The sequence below is a fragment of the Camarhynchus parvulus genome, chromosome 25 (genome assembly GCF_901933205.1).
Source record: "Camarhynchus parvulus chromosome 25, STF_HiC, whole genome shotgun sequence".
NCBI classification, from domain to species: Eukaryota; Metazoa; Chordata; class Aves; order Passeriformes; family Thraupidae; genus Camarhynchus; species Camarhynchus parvulus.
In genome coordinates this window covers 2,220,393-2,239,372 of record NC_044595.1, presented here as the reverse complement: position 1 = coordinate 2,239,372, position 18,980 = coordinate 2,220,393, and the positions used below count along the sequence as shown (strand labels likewise).

The window sequence follows — 18,980 nt, the reverse complement described above, 5'->3', positions numbered from 1 at the left end:
ATCTCTCCTGGGGAGGGTCCATCCCTGCCCGGAGCCCGCAGCGCGCCCGCCTTCACCCCGGCTGCTCCCGACCTGCGCTGCCGCCAGCCCTCCTCCTCCTCCTCAGCAGCTGCAGCCTCCCCACCTGGCCTTTACAGGGAGCTGCTCGGAGACCTCCCTCCGCAGCACACCCTCTCCCACCCCCACAGCTCCTCCTTGCTCCGCTCCCGGCCCGTACCTGCCCTCGGGCGAGGACCGCCGATCATCGGCTCGCCGGGGCCCCTTCGCCCCCCACTGCCACGGCAAGGAGGGACAGGGACATGGTGCTGGCAGCTGGGCCGCAGTGAAAGTCCAACCTGCACAGGGAATTGTCACAGAGGAAGATCTGAGACCCCACTGAAGGAGGAGCTGATTGTTTTGTCAGGCAGGGTCTGGATCATCCCCCTGAGAGCCCAGCAGAGCCAAGGGCAGGCTCATGGCACGGCTGTCTGTCCTGCTGGGCACCTCCAACAGGACACCCACTTATCCCTGCCTGCCACCCCGCTGTCCCCACTGTCCCCCAGGAGCCACAGGGCCGTGCAGGAGGGTCCGGGACACCCAGGCAAGGTCAGTGAACGTGGCTGCACAGCTCAGGGCAGCACAGGGGCACTGCAGGGGTGGCCACATGGGAGCTGGGGCTGTTGCCATTCCCTGCCCAAGCCTTTGGCATCACTCTCCCCAGCTCAGCATGTGCTGGGGAAGGTGGCAGCAATGACAGCAGTGACACAGTGGCAGCAGTGGCAGCAGTGACAGCAGTGGCAGCAAGCAGGCAATACCCCAGCCCCCGGGCAAGCAGGGCTGCACTCCAGCTGTCAACAACAGCAGTCAGACCCTCAAAGGGGACCCTGCTGTCCCAGCACCATGCCAGGAGCAGAGCCCAGCTCTGGTGCTCCTGTAGCACTCCCTGCTCCTCCAGGAGTCACCCTCCAGCCAGGTGAACTATGCCAGCTCACCTGGGCACACAGACCCTACCTGGTGCCATCACCCAGGATGTTCCCCCTCACTGTGGGGACATCCTCAGCATCCCCACCCAGGGCTGGTGTGGGAATGGAGAGTGGCCACAGCTCCCAGCCACAGCTCTGCTGCCCTGGAGCATCAATCAGCAGCTCAGGGCTGCCCTGCACAGGGTTAAACTGCTCCGTTAGCTTTCCCTCCATGGGTGGAGCAGCACTTTGTGACTAATTTTCTCCATTTCTGGCATATCAGATACAGCTCTGGGGCAAATCAATTCATCAAATTTCCCTCCTAGCCTCAGCACTGCCCTGCTGTGGGCCCTGCCACAGTTCCACCCCTCTGCTGGGAGCTGAGCCATGAGACACCTGAGCCTCTGGGGCCGGGGCAGGTGGGGCCAGGCAGCCCCTGGTTACATCTCACGGGGCAAACAGGTGCCCCAGGAGGGAGCTCCTGTCCCTGTCCCGCTGCACTGTGGCTCTCCCACCTCCCAAGTGTGATTAAGGTGTGACCAGACTGCTACACCCAGGCTAATGAGCCCCAATTTTGGGGAGGGATTAATAGCTCCTAAGGCAATCAGCCACCTTGGAGCTCACTTTCCAGCCACCCAGGATGCCCCTGTTCACCTTTACCCATCCCAAGCTCCAGTCCTTCCTGCCCCCCCCATCACCCACAGCCCCCCAGCTGGCTCGGGTGCCACAGCTCCTGGAAGCAAAACACTGCGGAGGCTGCTGGAGCTCATCCTTATCAACACCAGCTGATAAGAGCGCCCTGCTGAGCAGGAAAAGTGAGACCCAGGGGCCGGGCAACGCCTCGCATGGAGCTGCTGGCACAGCAGATACCAGGCAGCCCCACCAAGCCCCCAGAGCCGCTTCTTGTGGCCAATCTCCAAAGAGGGGGAGCTCCTGGGGGTGGCAGGGGCCTCGTGGCATGCTGTGAGCACCCTCTGCAGTGTTCAGGTGGGTTTATTCGAGGAGGTGGGGCCAAAGGAGCCACCAGAGGAGCCAGAGGGTGAATTTTGTCGTCAGAGGAGCCAGAGGGTGAATTTTGTCCCTAAGCCAGGCCAGTATGGATGGGGACACAGGGACACGGAGCTGAGCTGAGTCACCTTTCAGGGGATCACGACTTTGTTGATATTTATGCCAAAGAGCCTCAGTGTGGCATCACAGCAACTCCTCCCCAACAGCGAGACCCCAGCCAGAGCACGTGGGGACAATCCCCAGGGTGACCACTGGCTCTAGGTGGGACCCCAGCATCCCCCAGCCACCGTGAGCTCCACACAAGCCAAGGCTTTGCACAAGAATTAATGAGCAGAGCCAAGCCCAGCGACGTCGGAGGATTCGCCCCCGCTGCGTTTATCCCGGAGCCAGTCGGTCCTTGAGCACGGAGCCGAGCGCAGGGGCCGGGGCACGTGGACCGGGGTGATTCAGCATCCGGCCACAGCCGCGAGCAGCGGGGCAGGTAAGCGAGGAAGAGCTGGGGGAGCGGCCCTGCACCGGGAGAGGGATGCTGGCAGCGGGGCGGTGGGGATGGGGCTCGCTGCGTGATCCTGGAGAAACGTTTCCCTCTTGTGGACAAACACAAACAGCCTCGGGGCAGGAGCAGGCTGCTCTCGCCACGGCTCTGGCGGCGGCTCCCGGAGCTGCGGGGTCCCACGAGCAGCATCCCCGCGGCTGCGTGGCGTGCCAGTGTCGCAGGGTGACACTGTCACTCACCGGCCACGCCTGGGCTGTGCTCAGCCCACGCAGCATCGCGGCTGTCAGTCCTGACAGCACCCCTGGGCACATCCCACCCGCACGGATCCCCGCCGCCCTCCTCGCCCTGAAATTATGACCTCCCTGCCCTAATCTCCTGCTCTCACACCCTGCCAGCTCCCTCCCTCCTTCCTGGGTGCGCCCACACTCAGCACCCACTCCCGCTCCTGCCCCCACTTGCTCCAGGCACCTCAGATCTGTGGTGGGTGCTGAGCCCTGGGTGCACCCCCAGTTTCCTCACCATGGTGGGGACCCCTCGGATCAGTCACCATGGGGGGGGGGGGGGGGGGGGGGGCGGCGGGCGGGGGGGCGCCCGGGGGGGGGGGGGGCCGGGGGGGGGGGCCGGCGCGGGCGCCCCCCGTTTCCCCCCCCATGTGGACCCCAGGGAGTCCAGGCATGGCTGCTGCAGCCTGGGCAGCCTCACTGTCCCAGAAAAGCATCAGGAGCAGCTCGGGCTCAGCCTCCCTGTCCCAGAAAAGCCCCTGGAGCAGCTGGGGCTCAGCCAGAGCTGGCTGGGACCCTGAGCCCCCCATGCTGCCACGCTCCTGGAGCTGGTCCTGCCTCCAGCCCTGGCCTCAGGACCTTGGTCTGGGAGAGATGTGACCCACAGAGCCCCTGGCCTGACCTCAGGCTGCAGGCAGCTCCAGAGGGGCAGGGAAAGCACAGAAAGCTGAGGCTTGGCTGCAATCCCTGCTCAGCCCTTCCATCGAGGGTGGGTGTCCAAGTGCTTTGTGCCTGCTCCTGATGCAGCACCCAGAGCACTCAGGGTGACTCCTGAGCCACCTGATAGCTCCTAAAACCTGTCCCCATCAGCAGCTGGAGCACACCTGGGCTCTGCTCAGCCCCAGCCAGGCAGTGCATGCTCAGAGCTGGGACAGAGTCATGCCTGGAGCATCTCTCAGCAGGGTCTGAGGTGGGCACAAGGGCAGGGGCAGGGCAGGGCAGGGGCAGGGCAGGGAGAGGGGCTGCCCACGACGCTCCAGCTGCTCTGTGCTGCTCTCCAGGCTCCAGCAGGCTCCACGCTGGGGTGGCACCCAGCCACAGTGCCCAGGAGCAGGGGAGGGACCCGGAGCTTTCTCCTCCAGGCGCAGACATCAAGGCAGCATCCGTGTTTAATGTCGGAACGGCAGAACACAGCGCTCACAGCCTGTGGGGTCTCCACCCTGAGGGGCACCGTGCCCCCGGCCCTCCTGCACACGCTCAGCATCCCCGGCCTGGCCCATCCTGGCTCTGTCACAGCCCCGGGGACGCTGCCCTGGCCCGAGCCCGCGGGCAGCTGGGGCTGCACGTCCGGCCCCCGGCGCCTCGGCCCCGTCACTGCCGCTGCCACACGTAGGTCTGGATGGAGTTGGCCGGAGCCACGGCCGCCAGGAGGCCCACGGTGTCCGCCAGCACAAAGGTGATGTCCTGGGGGGACCTGCGGGGTGACAGCGGGGCGGTCACACCTGCAGCACCTGCACAGGGACCAGAGGGGTGGGGTCCCACACGGGGCTGGCAGGATGGGGGTCACACATAGGGCTAATAGGATGGAGGTCCAACACGGGGCTGGCAGGACGGGGGTCAGACACAGGGGTGATGGGACAGGAGTCCCACATGGGGCTGGCAGGATGGGAGGTCACACATAGGGGTGGCAGGATGGGGGGTCCCACACGGGGCTGGCAGGATGGGGGTCCCACATAGGGGTGGCAGGACTGGGATCCCACATGGTGCAGGCAGGATGGGGGTCCCACAAAGGGCTAATAGGACAGGGGTCACACACAGGGGTGGCAAGATGGGGGGTCCCACATAGGGCTGGCAGATGGGGGGTCCCACACGGGGGTGGCAGCCTGGGGGTCCCACATAGGGGTGGCAGGACCGGGATCCCACATGGGGCAGGCAGGATGGGGGTCCCACATAGGGCTAACAGGACAGGGGTCACACACAGGGGTAGCAGGACGGGGGTCCCACACAGAGGGGCCAGGCTGCATCACCCACCGGTTCAGAACCACCACAACCACAGCCCCGTCGGGGCGCAGGAAAGCCGTGTACTCCAGCGCTGTCTTCTTGGACTCTCTGGAGGCGACGAGCCCCACGCGCTGGGAGCCCTCGGGGATGAATTTACTGAACAGACAAACGAGAAACAACCTCAGGGAGACCCCAGCAGAGCTCCTCTCCAGCCAAATTTGTCTTGCTTCTCTCAGGACAAAGCAGCTTAGCACATGTTGTGGGCTCCAACCCACCTGAAGTGCCCCATGTGGTAGAACATGGGCTGTTTGTAGAAGATGCCCTCACTACTGTCCACGATGATGGGGCTGTCCACATAATTCTTGACCCAGTTAGGGCCCCCCTCCAGATCCAGGGCCAGATTCCAGTCAGTCCAGCCAGCCACAAAGTGGTTCAGATTCTGCAACAGGACAGCTCAGATGCCTGCCCAGCACCAACAAGCCTCCCCAGGGCCAGCACACAGGGGCCTCACCGTCAGGATGCTGTGGCTGTACTGGTTCCCCCGCTCCCAGCAGCCCAGAATCACATCCCGCTCCCAGAAATGGGCCCCGATGCACGCCTCCGTGGCCAGGATAAAGTAGTCAGGGAAGAGCTCATGAGTGGGCAGCACTGTGTCCTGTATGGGACCGATGAAGTCCAGGTACCAGTGGATGCCGATGCCGTGGACGTAGCGAGCTGCCTGCTCGTCCTCCAGGACCTGGCAGGGAAAAGAGTCAATCCCACAGGGAACAGAGGCCCAGCCCTCCACAGGCAGAGCACCCAAGCCCCCCACAAGGACAGGGGCTCTTCCCAGGGTCACCACACTCACCACTCTGGCCCAGTGCGGGAGGTGGAGCCGGTTGTCATCCAGGATGATGAGCTGGACGTGGCGGTGGGAGCTGTTGGCCAGTGCTGGGCCCAGGTCCCGAGCAATGAAGTCCCTCTGCTGCTCAGCTGTGAAACCCAGGCACTGGAAGGGGTAGTTGTTGATCAGCCCGGCCGTGGGCTCATTCTCTGCTGTCACTGCCCAGAATGTCACATTGTGCTTGGCGTATTCATCCAGGAACCTGGCGTGGAGGGAAGACGTGAGCTGTGAGGAGCTCCCAGTGCCACCACTGAGAGACCCCAGGTATCTCCCCCGGCCCCAGCAGCTCCTCACCGTACAAAGTAGTTGGCCCAGGTTTTGTGGTACTTGTCCCCTGCCTGCCCCTTCAGTGTCCCCTTCCCCACGTAGGACTCGCTGGTCTTCAGCCAGGTGGGGGAGGTCCAGGGGCTGGCGTACAGCGACAGCGGCCGCTTGCTCATGGCCGAGGCTCGGTGAAGGAGGGGGATCTGCAGGAGGAGGCGGAGGGGCCAGCTGAGCTCAGCCCCTGGGACCCTCCACCCCTCCCTGCTCCCTCCCACCGCTCGCCTTCAGCTTGGTGTCCTCGTCCCGCAGGGCGAAGTGGGTGAGCTCGTAGTCGTAGGGGACGTCATCGTAGGTGTAGGCATGGAGGGAGAAGTCACAGCTGGCCATGGGGAGCCGGATGAGGTTGTACTCCAGCCCTGCCAGCACAGCGGGACACGAGTGTCCGTGATGTCCGTACTCCCTGTCACCATCCCACCTGTGTCCCCCACGTCCTACCCTCCTCAGAGAAGTAGGAGCGCAGCAGGTGATCCTGCGCTCTTTCCGGCAGGGATAAGATGTTGATGGCGGCCGCGTCGGTGATGGAGCCACCAAAACCCTTCACCCTCTGGAAGCGCTGCATCGTGTCCAGCCTGAGGACAACATCTGCAGGGAGGGGAGCCCAGCATGACGGCAGGTTGCTGCAGGGTCCATCCCATCCCTGCCGTCCGCGGCAGTACCTGGGGCGCAGAGTTTGTGCTGGAATTTCCCCTCGCTCCGCTCCAGCCTCTTGCCGGCCTTGCTGCTCTCGTATTTGACGTAGTAGCCGGGGGCTGGCAGGACCAGGGGGTCCAGCGTGTCACAGTAGGTGGCATTGCAGACGCAGACCATGGCATCACGGCCGAAGTACTTGGGGCTGCAGGGCCGGGCGCCTGGGGGGGCACGGAGGGTGGTGGGGGCAGCCTCAGGGACGTGTCCCTGCCAGCTCTGCCGCCTGCCCGGGGGTGACGCCACTGCCCCCGTGCTCCACACCCCGGCACCTCCCGAGCTCCGCGCTGCCTCCGGACCCCCGGACAACTCCAGGGCATCCCCGGCCGAAGGTATTCCCGCCTCCTCCCCTCCCATTCCGGGCCGCCCGGGGACCCCCATCCCCGGACCCACCGCGTACCCCCGGGTCCCCCTCGCTCACCTGCGGCCCGGTGCACGGCCAGCAGCACCGGCAGCAGCCGCCAGCACAGGGCACCGACCGCCCCCATGGCCCCGGTGCGCTCGGAGCCGGCCCGGCAGCACCGGCTCCGCCGCCGGCCTTGCCTTTAAGGGCGCCCGGGCAGCTCGTCCCGCCCACAGCCGGTGCAGGAGCGGCACCGACCTGGGCGGGCCGGGCCCCGGCCCTTCCCCCGCGAACCGGGAGAACCGCGTGGGCACGGGGTCGCTTCCCCCCGCCCCCTCCCCGAGAAGCGCAGCCAGTCCCGGTCCCGGTCCCGGTCCCGGTGCCGGTCCTGGTTTCGGTCCCCGCTGCCTCCCCAGGCCCCGACGGCACCGGTCGCCCCGTCCCGCGGAGCCGCTACCGGGAAACCGGGACCCGGCACCCCGTGACCGGTCAGCTGACCGCCCGCCCCGCCCCGTTCGGCCCCGCCCGCCCCGTGACACCGGCCCCGTGGGCGGCGGCGACCACCTTTATTCGGTCTCTAGCGAGGGGCAGCGGCCGCGGGACCGGCCCCGCAGCGCGGCCCGGGCGCAGCCGGGCGGGGAGGAACGGGCACGGCCAGCACCGGGACCGGCACCGGCACCGAACGGGGCGGAGGGCCTGGAGGGGAGATGGGCACGGGGGACAGAGCAAGGGACAGGCATGGCAGCTCCGGGGTACGCTGGCACAGGAGGCCAGGGACCGGGCCAGCACAAGGGACAGGTCAGGGGACAGGCAAGGTCGTCCTGGAGGACAGGCACGGCTGGCACAGGGGACCGAGGATGAAGCCAGCATGGCCAGCCAAAAGAACAAGGCAGAAGACAGGCACGGCCAGTGGAGGGGACAGGGGACAGGCATGGCTGGCACAAGGGACCGGGGATCAAGCCAGCACAGCCAGCCAAAGGGACAGCATGGCCAGGGCAGGGGACAGGCACGGCCGGCACAGGGGACAGGGGACGGCCAGTGCGTGGGTCAGGCACAGCCACAACGTGGGACAGGGCAGGGGACAGGCGTGGCCATCCCAGGGAATAGGCACAGCTGGCACAAGGGACAGGGCAAGGGACAGGCATGTCCAGAAGAAGGAATAGGGCAAGGAACAGGCATAACCATCCCAGACAGGCAGGGGACGGGCACAGCTGTCCCAGCCCCACACAGACACCCCAGGGGACCAGCCCCAAACCCCAGCCCTGCTTGGGGAAGGGGCCCGGCCAAAACCCCGGGGCAGCAGCAGCAATGTCCGAGCAATGTCCAGGGCTGAGCCCAGAGCGGGATTCCCTCCCCAGAGCAGAGGGTCCGTGCTAGGCCGTGCCCTCAGAGCGCGCTCTCCTTGCAGGCCCCGCTGAGGCTCCGCGGGCGGCCACGCTCCAGGCGGCGCGAGGACAGGAGCCGCCGCAGGGACGAGGTGGAGCTCAGGTCCCCGCAGCTCTGCAGGTGGATTCCTTCGTGGGGCCGCTCTGCACCCGGCCAGGCACTCCAGGGAACCTGCAAGCCATGGGGACAGGCTGCAGCCACAGGGATGGCACCCCTGTCCACGGCACCCCTGTCCACGGCACCGCTGCCCGTGACACCCCTGCCCGTGACACCCCTAAGCCATGACACCACTGCCCATGGCACCCCTGCCCGTGACACCCCTGCCCATGACACCTCTGCCTGTGCCACCGCTGCCCATGACACCCCTGTCCATGGCACCCCTGCCCGTGACACCTCTGCCTGTGCCACCGCTGCCCGTGACACCCCTAAGCCATGACACCGCTGCCCACGGCACCCGCTCGTGGCAGCCCTGCCCGTGCCACCCCTGCCCATGACACTGCTGCTCGTGACACCCCTGCCCGTGCCACCCCTGCCCATGACACTGCTGCCTGTGACACCCCTGCCCAAGGCACCCCTGCCCATGACACCCCTGCCCATGACACCCCTACCCATGGCACCCCTGCCTGTGATACCCCTGTTTGTGGCACCCCTGCTCGTGGCAGCCCTGCCCGTGGCACCCCTGCCTGTGACATCCCTAAGCCATGACACCCCTGCCCGTGGCACCCCTGCCTGTGGTACCCCTACCCGTGGCACCCCTACCCATGGCACCCCTGCCTGTGCCACCCCTGTTTGTGGTACCCCTGCCTGTGCCACCCTCCCGTGCTCACCCCCCTGTGCTCAATCCCCCCACGCTCCAGCACGGCCAGGCAGCACACGGGGCAGGAGGACAGAGGTGACAGGGATGGCAGAGGCGTGCATCACACGCCCACACTGGCATTTGGGACAGGTTGGTTCCCGTCGAGGCCTCCCGGGCTGCGCAAGGACTCCGGTAAAGCTGAGCTCTGGGGATGTCCCAGCAGCTGCCTCCAGGTGCAGTGACTCAGGGGCAAAGCCAAAGCCATTGCAACAGGAATGATTTTCCCACCCGTGGCTCCAGTGGGGATCAAGGAAAAGGAGCTGCCCCCCAGGAAGGGCTGGGCAAGAACAGTGCTGCAGGAAGAACGCTCTGCCCGCAGCCAGGGTGCCCACACAATGGGGGTGCAGCAGGGGAACGAAACAATGGAAGGGCCAGGGTGGAGGTGTTGATGGGGAGAGAAGGGAGGGAGAGCGTGGATGGGAGTTCTCTGGGAAGGAAGAGTTGCCCATCCCTTGTAGCTTCCAGAACCCACCTGTTTGTGCCCGTGGAAGCTGTGCCCAGACACCTCCATGCTGCGCTTGGGTCTCTGCAGGAACCTGGCCACCAGCCCACGGGTGCCCCGGTAGCCCTTGAGGTCCCCCAGGGAGCGGGTGGCTGTCTTTGACAGCTGCTGTGGCACCTTCTTGGAGGGTGGCAGCTTGTTCTTCCCCACGGAGCCAGCCCGGAGCAGTGGCGGGGAGTCACAGTGGGAACGGTGGAGCAGGCAGGCCTCGGAGCACAGCCCTGCGGGGTGGGTGCTGTCACACTCAGGACACTGCTCTGGCAGTCCTGTCCTCGTCATCAGACCCAGGACAGTGCCCTGATGGACTTGTTCCCATTGTCAGACACAGGACACTGCTCTGGCAGTCCTGTCCTCATCATCAGACACAGGACAGTGCCCTGATGGACTTGTTCCCATTGTCAGACACAGGACACTGCCCTGATGGACCTGTCCCCACTGTCAGGCCCAGGACACTGCTCTGATGGATCCATCCCCACTATCAGACCTGGGACACTGCCCTGATGGACCTGTCCCCACTGTCAGGCCCAGGACACTGCTCTGATGGATCCATCCCATCAAACCTGGGACACTGCCCTGATGGACCTGTCCCCACTGCCACACCCCAGGACACTGCTCCCAGCAGACCTATCCTCAGAGCCCTGGGGTCCTGCTGTCTCCCATCCCCAGTCAGCAGGAGCAGTCCCACCACTGGTCCCCACTGTCCCAGCCCCAGCAGGGTGAGCTCAATCCTCAGAGGGCTTCAGACATCCCCCCCGTGCCCCCTTTTCTCTCCCAGTACACCCCAGTGCCCTGACCTGTATCAGCGGAGGAGTCAGACACGGTGTCCTCCAGTGCTTTGGTATAAAGTACTTCCCTGAAATCTGCTGGGAGCAGAGAGAGCCCTCAGGAGCTGTGCACACCCCAGGCAGCACAAATCCACCAGCACCCCTGCTCCCAGCCCAGCAGACCTCCCCTGCTCCCCCCGTTCCTTCCCAGACTGGCTCTAATCCCACCCGGCCGCACAAAACCGCAGCCAAACCCTGCGGCACATCCCGGCCGCACCGCACACACGCTGCCACGCTCCCATCCCATCCCGGAGGTCGTTGTCACCTACCAGCACGGCCGGCCATCGGGACGCCGGGGTCACTGTGTGACCTCAGCAGCGGGCGCGGGGCCAGCCCCGGGGCCGGGGACGAAGGGCACGAGGTCTCGCTGTTGCGCCGGGGGCGGCCGGCGGCGGTGCTGTCCGTGCGACGGCCGCCGCCGCGTCCCTGCAGCGAGGAGCCCTTGTCCTTGAGGCGCACCTCGGGGAAGCAGGGCCCGGCACAGCGCACCGGCCCCACCAGCCGGTTGCAGCTGTGGGTGACGGCTCCCCCCGCCAGGACGCCGCCGTCAGGGCCGGGCTCCGCGGTGGAGCAGGAATAGGAGCGCTCGCCCCGCACGCGGGGCTGGGGCATCTCCTCGAAGGGGCCCTGCAGGGCCAGCGTGGGGCTGCGAGCGTGGTGGCTGCACTGCACGCAGTCCACGCTCAGGCAGTAATCGGCGCGGCTGCGCTGGATGGAGCGGAACAGGACGTAATCCACGGAGCGCATGGAGCCCTGCAGCTCCAGCAGGCATGAGTCCTCCGAGGGGCTGCTGTCCCCGGGGATGTCCATGATCTCGGACATGATCAGGGACCCGCTGTCCATGGAGACTGCGAGAGGAGAGGACGGGCACGGCTGAGGAGCTGCAGGGAAGAGCCGGCCCCGCCACCATCCCCCGTGCCCGGGGGCAGCACTCACCTTCCCCGCTGAGCACGATGGAGGGGACACGGTCACAGGTGCAGGCGTGGGAGCCCTCTGTCAGCTGTGAGTCGAACAGGGTGGCCTGTGGGGCAGCAGGCACAGGGCTCAGCTGAGCTGGAGCCCATCCTGCCCAGCCTGCCCTCCCCACGGCCCCACAGCCCCCACCTGGCTGTCTCCCCGCAGCCCCATCACAGTCTCGTATGACGGGGGGAAATCGGTTGGGTAGAGGGGCACGGGGCTGTCCATGGAGCCATTGTAGGTGATGCTGTGGAGGCAAAGCAGAAAAGCCACTCTGGGTGGGACAAGCCCAGCCTGGGGGCACACAGACCCCCAGTCCTACCAGCCTTGCTCCCAGTGGTACCTCTGTGCATCCGTCTCGGAGCTGCAGGTGTACTCAGGTGGGTAGTAGGGGGGTGGTGGCACTGGAGGCACAAACTCCTCAAAGTCCATCATGCTCTGCAGGAAGGTGTCAGGTGGGGACGTGCATTCCAATGTGACAGAGCTCGAGCGCTGTGGGACCAGCTGCGAGGAGAGAAGGGAGAGCTGGGACCTCCTGCCCTGAGATCCAGCAAGGGATGTGCATCCTGAGCTTTAATCTGCACCAGGTCCTGCCCTGGCACCCCAGGGACCGCCCCAGCCTGGCACTCACCACGTGGACGATGTCAAGGGAGAAGATCTGGATGCAGCACACGACAGCAGAGAGCATGCAGATGATGGTGGAGAAGATGGTCAAGCCACAGACACTGAAGAGGAGATCCTGGGGAGCAGTGGGGTGAGCTGCAGAGCCCGCAGAGCATGGCCGGGGCTGCGGCCGCTTCCCAGGGAGCCCTTGCATCCCCCTGCTCCTCCACCTTGAGTGCCACACGGATGCTCCGGCAGTTGGCGTTGGGGAACATGGTCAGCTGCTCGCTCTGCTGGCTGCAGGAGGCGGGCGGGGGCTCCGAGCGGGCCTGGCAGCAGACACACGTGTCCCTCTCCTGGCGACAAGAAACACTGCGAGGAAGCTCTGGATGCCGTGCAATCCCCCTGAGAGCCACCAGCACACCCCACCAGCTCCGCAGCTCCCCAGAGCCCCCCACAGCCAGGGATGAGCCCGGGGGTCCCTGCTCAGCCTCACCCTCTCGCAGGCCTCCAGGGTCTTCACCAGCTGCGCGTTCTGGCACGACAGGATGGAGCCGGCGAGGCTCAGCATGACGCCCAGCACCGAGAGCAGCGTGAAGAAGGCGATCTGCAGCGGGAGGAGAGGGGCTGCCGGCGGCGCAGGGAGCCGGCGGAGCACCCGGGGGCACGGGGGGGGTTTGCTCGGCCTCCCTATCCTGGGCTGCCCCGCCTGCGGAAGGGTGTCCCCCCAACACCTACCACCAGGGTGAGCGGCCGCTTCCAGGAGATGATGCCGACCAGCCCGGACAGTGCCAGCTGCAGGTGCACAAGCCCCGGGGGGAGCACAGGGAGAAGGCTCCGTCAGGCACAGGGGCCAGAGCAGCCCCTGCCCAGGGGCAGAGCCCGCTGGTCCCTGCAGGCCTGGAGCCAGCCCGGGAGCAGTGGGGCTCTAGGAGCAGCCCTGGCGCCACGAGATGGGAGAAACTGCTGATTCAGGGCCTGGGGACTGCGGGCTGCTCTGGCTGGGCAGCAAACCCAGGCCAGGATCCGTGCTGCAGGGTCACCACGGCGGACCCCGGGTGCTGCCCTCACCCCAATACCCAGCAGCCAGAGCAGAGCCCCCATCGCCACCCTGTCCCTGCCCTGTGGTCCCTGTGGTGCCCCCACACCCCTCCCTACCCGTGGCTGCGGACCCCGGACATTGCCGCGCACCCCTCGGGGGTCCCCATCCCTCACAGAGTCACCCTGGGGGAGCCCTTGGGATTCTCCCACAATGCACCGCGGCAGGCACGGGCAGCGGGGCTGCCCTCCCCTGGGACCGGCGGCCGGCTCGGCCCCCGGGGAGCAGCGCAGCCCCCTCCCCGCGCCGCCTCGGCCCCGCACTCACCGAGAAGCCGGCCCAGGACGGGCAGGAGTGCCGGATTTTGGTGGAGGGAGTGATGGTGGCCGCCACCAGGCTGAAGGTGACGACGAGGACGCCCAGGATGGCTTGCACGAGAGCCAGGACCAGCAGGACCTGCAGCCAGGTGCGCTGGAGGCGGAGGTGGGTGAGGCTGCGGGAGCTGCGGCCGGTCAGCGAGCGGCTGGAGTCGGTGGGGGAGGGCATGGCCGCGGCGGGCGGCGGCTCGGGGCCGGCCCCGGAGCCCCGGGGCAGCCGGCGGCACCGCGCCAGGACCGCGGGGAGCAGGAGCAGCCGCTCTGCGGGAACGGGCCGGGCTCCACCTTTCGGCCTTGCCGGAGGATGCTGACGGCGGCTCTTCCCTGCCCCGGGCGGGGGGGCTCGGGCAGCGCCCACGGCCACGCGGAGCCGGGGCCGCCTGAAGCTCCGCGGAGAACGGAACCGGCCTAGTGCCGCCGGCCGGAGACGGAGCGCGGCCCCGGGACCGCCGCCGCCTCCCTGGCCGTCGGTGGAGCGCCGGGCCCCCGCCGGGAGATCATCCCGCCCCGCGGGGTCCGAGAGCCGCCGCCCGGGACGCGGCCCCCGGGGCAGCGCCAGCAGGCGGGAGCCGCGGTCCGGACCGGAGCATCCTCCGCGGGCGGCGGCGGGCGCAGGGCCGGGTCCCGGTACCGGTAGGGGCGGGCGGCTACCGGCGGTCCGTCCGCCCCGCGCCCCGCAGCCCCGGCGCCGCACGGAGCGGCGGGCGGGGACGCCGGAGCGGCGGGAGGCTGCGGCCGAGCATCGCCGCCGCCGCGCCCTCCGGGAGCGCCCGGGGCCGCAGCTGGAGGCGGGCGGGCGGCGGAGCGCCGGGAGCGGCGGGGACGGTCCCACAGGCCGGCGGGGCTTGGCCGCGCCCGCTCCGGGGCCGCCCCTGTGCGGCACGACGGGAGCTGTAGTCCGCCCACACCGGCCCCGGGAGCCGCCACACCGGCAGCGGCCCCGCCGCTCCATCCCAGCCCCGGGAGGCGCACGGAGATGGCGAAGGGAGAGAGTGAACCTTCATTTATTCCTTAAATAAACCGGGAGCGGTCGGGAACAGCACACGGGGAGCAGCGGAGGAGGCGGGGACGCCCGGAGGAGCCCCGGCCGCAGCGGGACCGGGAGGGCACCGGCCCCCACGGCTGAAGGCACAAAGCCTCTCGCCAGCCCCGGAGCATCCGAGAGGAGATGGACTGAAGCAGAATGCGTGAGACCTGTCCTGGGGATCCCCAGGGACACCAGGACAGGGGACAGAGGGCAGGTAAGGGGGGCGGGGGGCTGCACACCGGGACTGGCTCAGCCCCCGAAGGCCTTGGCTGAAGGGTGCTGGGGGCAGCAAGGGGGTCACAGTCCTCGAAGCGGGCGGGGAGGGCGCTGGAGGAGCTGTTCAGCCCTCCCTGGAGGCAAGAGGGTGCCATGTAAACGCCAGGGCTGCTCCTCGGCACCCAGCCCGGCTTTGGGCTCCACACGGGCTAAAGGCAGGATCCCCACAAGCAGCAGCTGCCCGAGCTCTGCCTGTCCCTGCCCTGCTCTCCTCATCCCTGGGCCTGAAGAGAGGGAGAGGATGGGGAAAGGGACAGGACGAAAGGACAAGACACCCTGGGGAAAGCACCAGCCCCATCCTCATCCCACCAGAGCAAGCCCCAGGAGGAAGAGGGGGATGACATTCTTGGCAGAGCATGGGGGTCCCGGGGCACATGGGGGGGCAGGGGACCCTCCCACACCCTAAGGGAGCACAAGTGTCATCGCCAGGTGGGGGAACAGGAGAGCACAAGGAAGGCAAGTGACCATTCCAGTCCCTGCAAGCAGCATTCCAGCCATCTGCAAGAGGCTCCTGCCCCCAGCAGCTGGTGCTGGAAGGGAGTGCGACGGCTCGGGGCTCTCCACCCTGCTCCCCGCAGTCAGCTGAGGGGAGGGGACCAGCACAAACCACAACAGCCTCTGTCCGTGAGGAAAGGGGGTTAAGAGCAGCAGACGATTCAGGCACCAGCACTTCCAAGCTGGGATGAGGCAGCCTCTGACAGCCGATGGGGATCCAGTGAAAGTGCGACTCGGGTTTCCTCTTCCTCGGGTTTCCTCTTCCTCGGCAAGAGCCCCGGGGCGCCGGGAGGGGCAGGGCCCGCACGGCTACGGGGCACGGAAGGCGTTGGTGGCCGCGCCCGCGGCAGCGTTGGCCGCAGCCGTGCGCACGGCCTGGTTGGAGAAAACCCCGGCTGCAAACTCCTCCTGAGCCTTCTGGAAGCTGGCACCCGTGCGGCGGTACAGAGAGTGGATCTGGGGGGCAGGAGGGGCCGGGGTCAGGGCTGGGGCTGCAGGACCCGGGTAAGCAGAGCTGTGATGGCCCAAACCTCCCCAATGGGATAAGGGATGCCTCTGGCTGCAGGTCCTGAGTAAACAGAGCTGTGATGGCCCAAACCTCCCCAATGGGATAGCTCTGGCTGTAGGCCCCCGTTATACAGAGTTGTGATGGCCCAAAGCTCCCCCAAAAGGGATGAGGGATGGCTCTGGCTGCAGGTCCTGGGTAAAGAGAGCTGTGATGGCCCAAACCTCCCCAAAGGGATGAGGGATGGCTCTGGCTGCAGGTCCTGGGTAAAGAGAGCTGTGATGGCCCAAAGCTCCCCAGTGGGATAGCTCTGGCTGCAGGCCCCAGGTATACAGAATTGTGATGGCCCAAACCTCCCCCAAAAGGGATGAGGGATGGCTCTGGCTGCAGGTCCTGAGTAAACAGAGCTGTGATGGCCCAAAGCTCCCCCAAAAGGGATGAGAGATAGCTCTGGCTGCAGGTCCTGAGTAAACAGAGCTGTGATGGCCCAAACTTCCTCCAAAAGGGATGAGGGATGGCTCTGGCTGCCGGCTTTGATCCCAACCCACCTTTTTCAGCATGATGATCCCCAGCACAGCCACGGCCGTGAAGGACAAGGACACCAGGATCATCATCACGGCCACGGCCGTGTTAGTCCGCAGCGCTATCAGGCTCAGGATCCAGCCACTGCAAAACAAGAGGCTGTGGCCCCCAGGTTCCCTCCTCCCCACCCACCTCCCGCCCTTGCAGGGTCAGCACGTGGCCCACCTGAATCCCCAGTTTGGGATGCCGATGGCCTGCAGCACATACATCACGTTCTGGGCAAAGAAGACGAAGAAGAAGACAAAGAAGTTGAAGGAACTGTCGCTCCTGGGAGGAAGAAATGAGTAAGGTTAGGAAGCTCCCAAACCTTCCTTAAAGCAGGAGAACAGGGAGCTCGGGGTGGAAGAGCCCATCCGGCAGAGCCAGAGGCCCCCAGGAGCTGGAGCAGGTGTCCAGGGCTCGGCACACACCTGAAGGCTTTGTACATGGGCCGGTACCAGCAGACAAAGGAACAGGGCGTGTAGAGCAGAGCCCAGAGGATGGAGAGCCCAAACCCAGAGCCGGATGTGGGATCCACGCAGAACCAGGCGAGCGAGGACAGGAAGTTCAGGAACAGAGCAATGGTGCTGGCTGAGGGACAGCACAGAGCTCAGGAGCCCGTCCAGGCTCCCCCAGCCCCCACAACCACCTGCTCATCCCAATTTCCCCGCAGGAGCAGCAGCAGCAGCACAGGAAATTCATCCTTCCACCTGCTGCCAGGCTCCGCTGGAGACTCACCCATCCAGAGGTAGTACATGGTTGTGACTGTCTTCTGGAAGTCGGCCGGGATCTCCACGGGGATGTCCTGGTAGAAGCACGGCTTCACCGGGCAGAAGGACGGCAGCGGGGGCCAGTTGTTGAGCCTCGCTGCGGACGGAAGGGGGTGAGGAGGAGCGAGGAGGGCTCCAGCGGGGTCCCCCCCCTGCCCAGCCCCGCGGCCACTCACTCTGGGAACCGCCGAGGGCCGCGTTCTGCAGCTCCCGCTCCCGCCGGTCCAGCTCCTCCGCTTTCCGGTTGAGCTCCTCCTGCCGCTTCAGCAGCTCCGCCGTGGCGGCGGCGGCCGAGGCCTGCGGAGAGGGGGGACACAAACCTTGGGCTCCCGCCGGCGCCCGTCTCCCGGCCTGGCGGCGCCTCCCCCCGTACCTGCGAACCGTAGGAGCCGTAGTTGCGGGGCTCGGTGGGACTCGCCTTCCGCGGGGGCTGCGCGGCCGCCGGTACCGGGGGCGGCGGCGCTACCGAAGGGGTCTGGAAGGGCGGCGGTGGCTGCAGGGGAAGAGGAGAGAGGTGAGACCCGCGCCGGCAGCGGGGAGGGCTCCGGTGCCCGGGGAGAAGATCCGGTAGACGGGCAAGGCCCCGGTGGCCGGGCAGGCCCCGCCGCTCACCGCGTCGCTCTCGAAGGGGTTGTAGCCATCCAGCACAGCGCCGGGCCGGGCCTGCAGCGCCGCGGGGTCCTGGAAGGGGTTGTCCGGGAGCACCGCGGGGCCGCCGCGCTGGGCCATGGCCGGACCGGGACCGGGAGCGCGCTGGACCCGCGGGACCGGCGCCGCCGCCGCCGCCAGGCCCCGCCCCTGCCCGCCGCTGATTGGTCCCGCTGAGCCGTGACGTCATCGGGGAAGACCCCACGCCGCAGGGGGCCGCTGCGCACGCGCCGGAGCCGCGCCGGGCGGGGCGCGCGCGTGACGCGGCCACGTGTCCCGGGGTCACGTGCGGCGCGCCCGTCCCCACCCCAGCCCGGGCCCGCCCTTCCTTCGGGTACCCCCGACAGCGGCGGCCTGGACGGGACCCATCACCCCCCGGTGTCCCGGTATCCATCGCCCCCCGGTGTCCCGGTATCCATCGCCCCCGGTGTCCCGGTATCCATCCCCCATCACCCCCCTGTGTCCCGGTATCCATTACTCATCGCCTCCCGGTGTCCCGGTATCCATCGCCCATCACCCCCTGTGTCCCAGTATCCATCACCCCCCGGTGTCCCGGTATCCATTACTTATCGCCTCCCGGTGTCCCGGTATCCATCACCCATCACCCCGTGTCCCGGTATCCATTACTCATCGCCTCCCGGTGTCCCGGTATCCATTACTCATCGCCTCCCGGTGTCCCGGTATCCATCACCCATCACCCCGCCGTGTCCCGGTATCACCGCCCATCGCCTCCCGGTATCCATCAGCCATCCCCCCCCGTTTCCCCCACGGTTCCGGTCCCAGCCCAGCCGGACCTGCCGGCTCCCTGCTCTTACCGGGCAGCCCCGGTACCGTTCACCTGCTGCCCGCGCAGCCCCCCCGGACCCCCAGGCGTTACCCGGGGGTCGTGGGGGTCGCTCCAGCAGCTGTCACCACAGCCAGCCAGGGACTGGGGCACGACGAGCGCTTGGGGAATTTCTCCTGTGTCTCTTGGAGCAGTTATTTATAGGAATCTCCAAATCCTTCCCCTCCGGCTGCTCATGGACTGCACACTGACCCCATCCCGGGTCCTGCTGAGCATCCCGGGAGCAGGACATGCACTGTCGCTGCCCTGTCCCCTCCCAGTGCTCACCAAACTGCCAAAAATACTCTGCACAGACTGAGAGTGACATCTGCATCCCACAGGTGAGCTCCCACCTCAGCCCAAAGCTGGAGCTGCTCCTGGCAGAGGTGGAAGCTGTGGATTTGGGTTTTGGACACCAGCAGGAGTTTAT

The 18,980-nt window shown here is 67.0% G+C and overlaps 3 protein-coding genes across 6 annotated transcripts; all 3 read right to left on the bottom strand.

Annotated features, from left to right (window-relative positions):
* Positions 1 to 3,824: 3,824 nt before the first annotated feature.
* LOC115913467 (lysosomal acid glucosylceramidase-like) lies at positions 3,825 to 7,371 on the bottom strand. Its single transcript, XM_030965508.1, has 10 exons — positions 6,980 to 7,371; positions 6,531 to 6,722; positions 6,310 to 6,456; positions 6,097 to 6,230; positions 5,845 to 6,017; positions 5,515 to 5,752; positions 5,179 to 5,403; positions 4,943 to 5,106; positions 4,698 to 4,823; positions 3,825 to 4,140 (listed from the first exon to the last, which is right to left on the bottom strand). Exons 1-10 carry the CDS (start codon positions 7,044 to 7,046, stop codon positions 4,038 to 4,040), a joined length of 1,569 nt encoding a protein of 522 aa, XP_030821368.1. The 5' UTR covers positions 7,047 to 7,371; the 3' UTR covers positions 3,825 to 4,037.
* Positions 7,372 to 7,480: 109 nt separating this feature from the next.
* Positions 7,481 to 13,894, bottom strand: FAM189B (family with sequence similarity 189 member B). Of its 4 annotated transcripts, none has more exons than XM_030965506.1 (12): positions 13,396 to 13,894; positions 12,768 to 12,824; positions 12,526 to 12,636; positions 12,260 to 12,385; positions 12,058 to 12,165; positions 11,770 to 11,930; positions 11,574 to 11,673; positions 11,406 to 11,490; positions 10,739 to 11,317; positions 10,440 to 10,508; positions 9,616 to 9,866; positions 7,481 to 8,478 (listed from the first exon to the last, which is right to left on the bottom strand). In XM_030965506.1, exons 1-12 carry the CDS (start codon positions 13,612 to 13,614, stop codon positions 8,386 to 8,388), a joined length of 1,959 nt encoding a protein of 652 aa, XP_030821366.1. In that variant the 5' UTR covers positions 13,615 to 13,894; the 3' UTR covers positions 7,481 to 8,385. The 4 variants fall into 4 exon arrangements, with proteins under 4 accessions (XP_030821366.1, XP_030821362.1, XP_030821363.1 ...); XM_030965502.1 differs by having other exon boundaries at positions 7,481 to 8,458; XM_030965503.1 differs by having other exon boundaries at positions 7,481 to 8,458; positions 10,440 to 10,505.
* A 522-nt stretch (positions 13,895 to 14,416) lies between these two features.
* Positions 14,417 to 17,857, bottom strand: SCAMP3 (secretory carrier membrane protein 3). The gene is made up of 8 exons (XM_030965513.1): positions 17,692 to 17,857; positions 17,453 to 17,572; positions 17,256 to 17,376; positions 17,048 to 17,176; positions 16,741 to 16,900; positions 16,496 to 16,597; positions 16,297 to 16,414; positions 14,417 to 15,699 (listed from the first exon to the last, which is right to left on the bottom strand). The coding sequence occupies exons 1-8, from the start codon at positions 17,806 to 17,808 to the stop codon at positions 15,553 to 15,555; spliced, it is 1,014 nt and encodes a 337-aa protein (XP_030821373.1). The 5' UTR covers positions 17,809 to 17,857; the 3' UTR covers positions 14,417 to 15,552.
* Between the last annotated feature and the right edge of the window lie 1,123 nt (positions 17,858 to 18,980).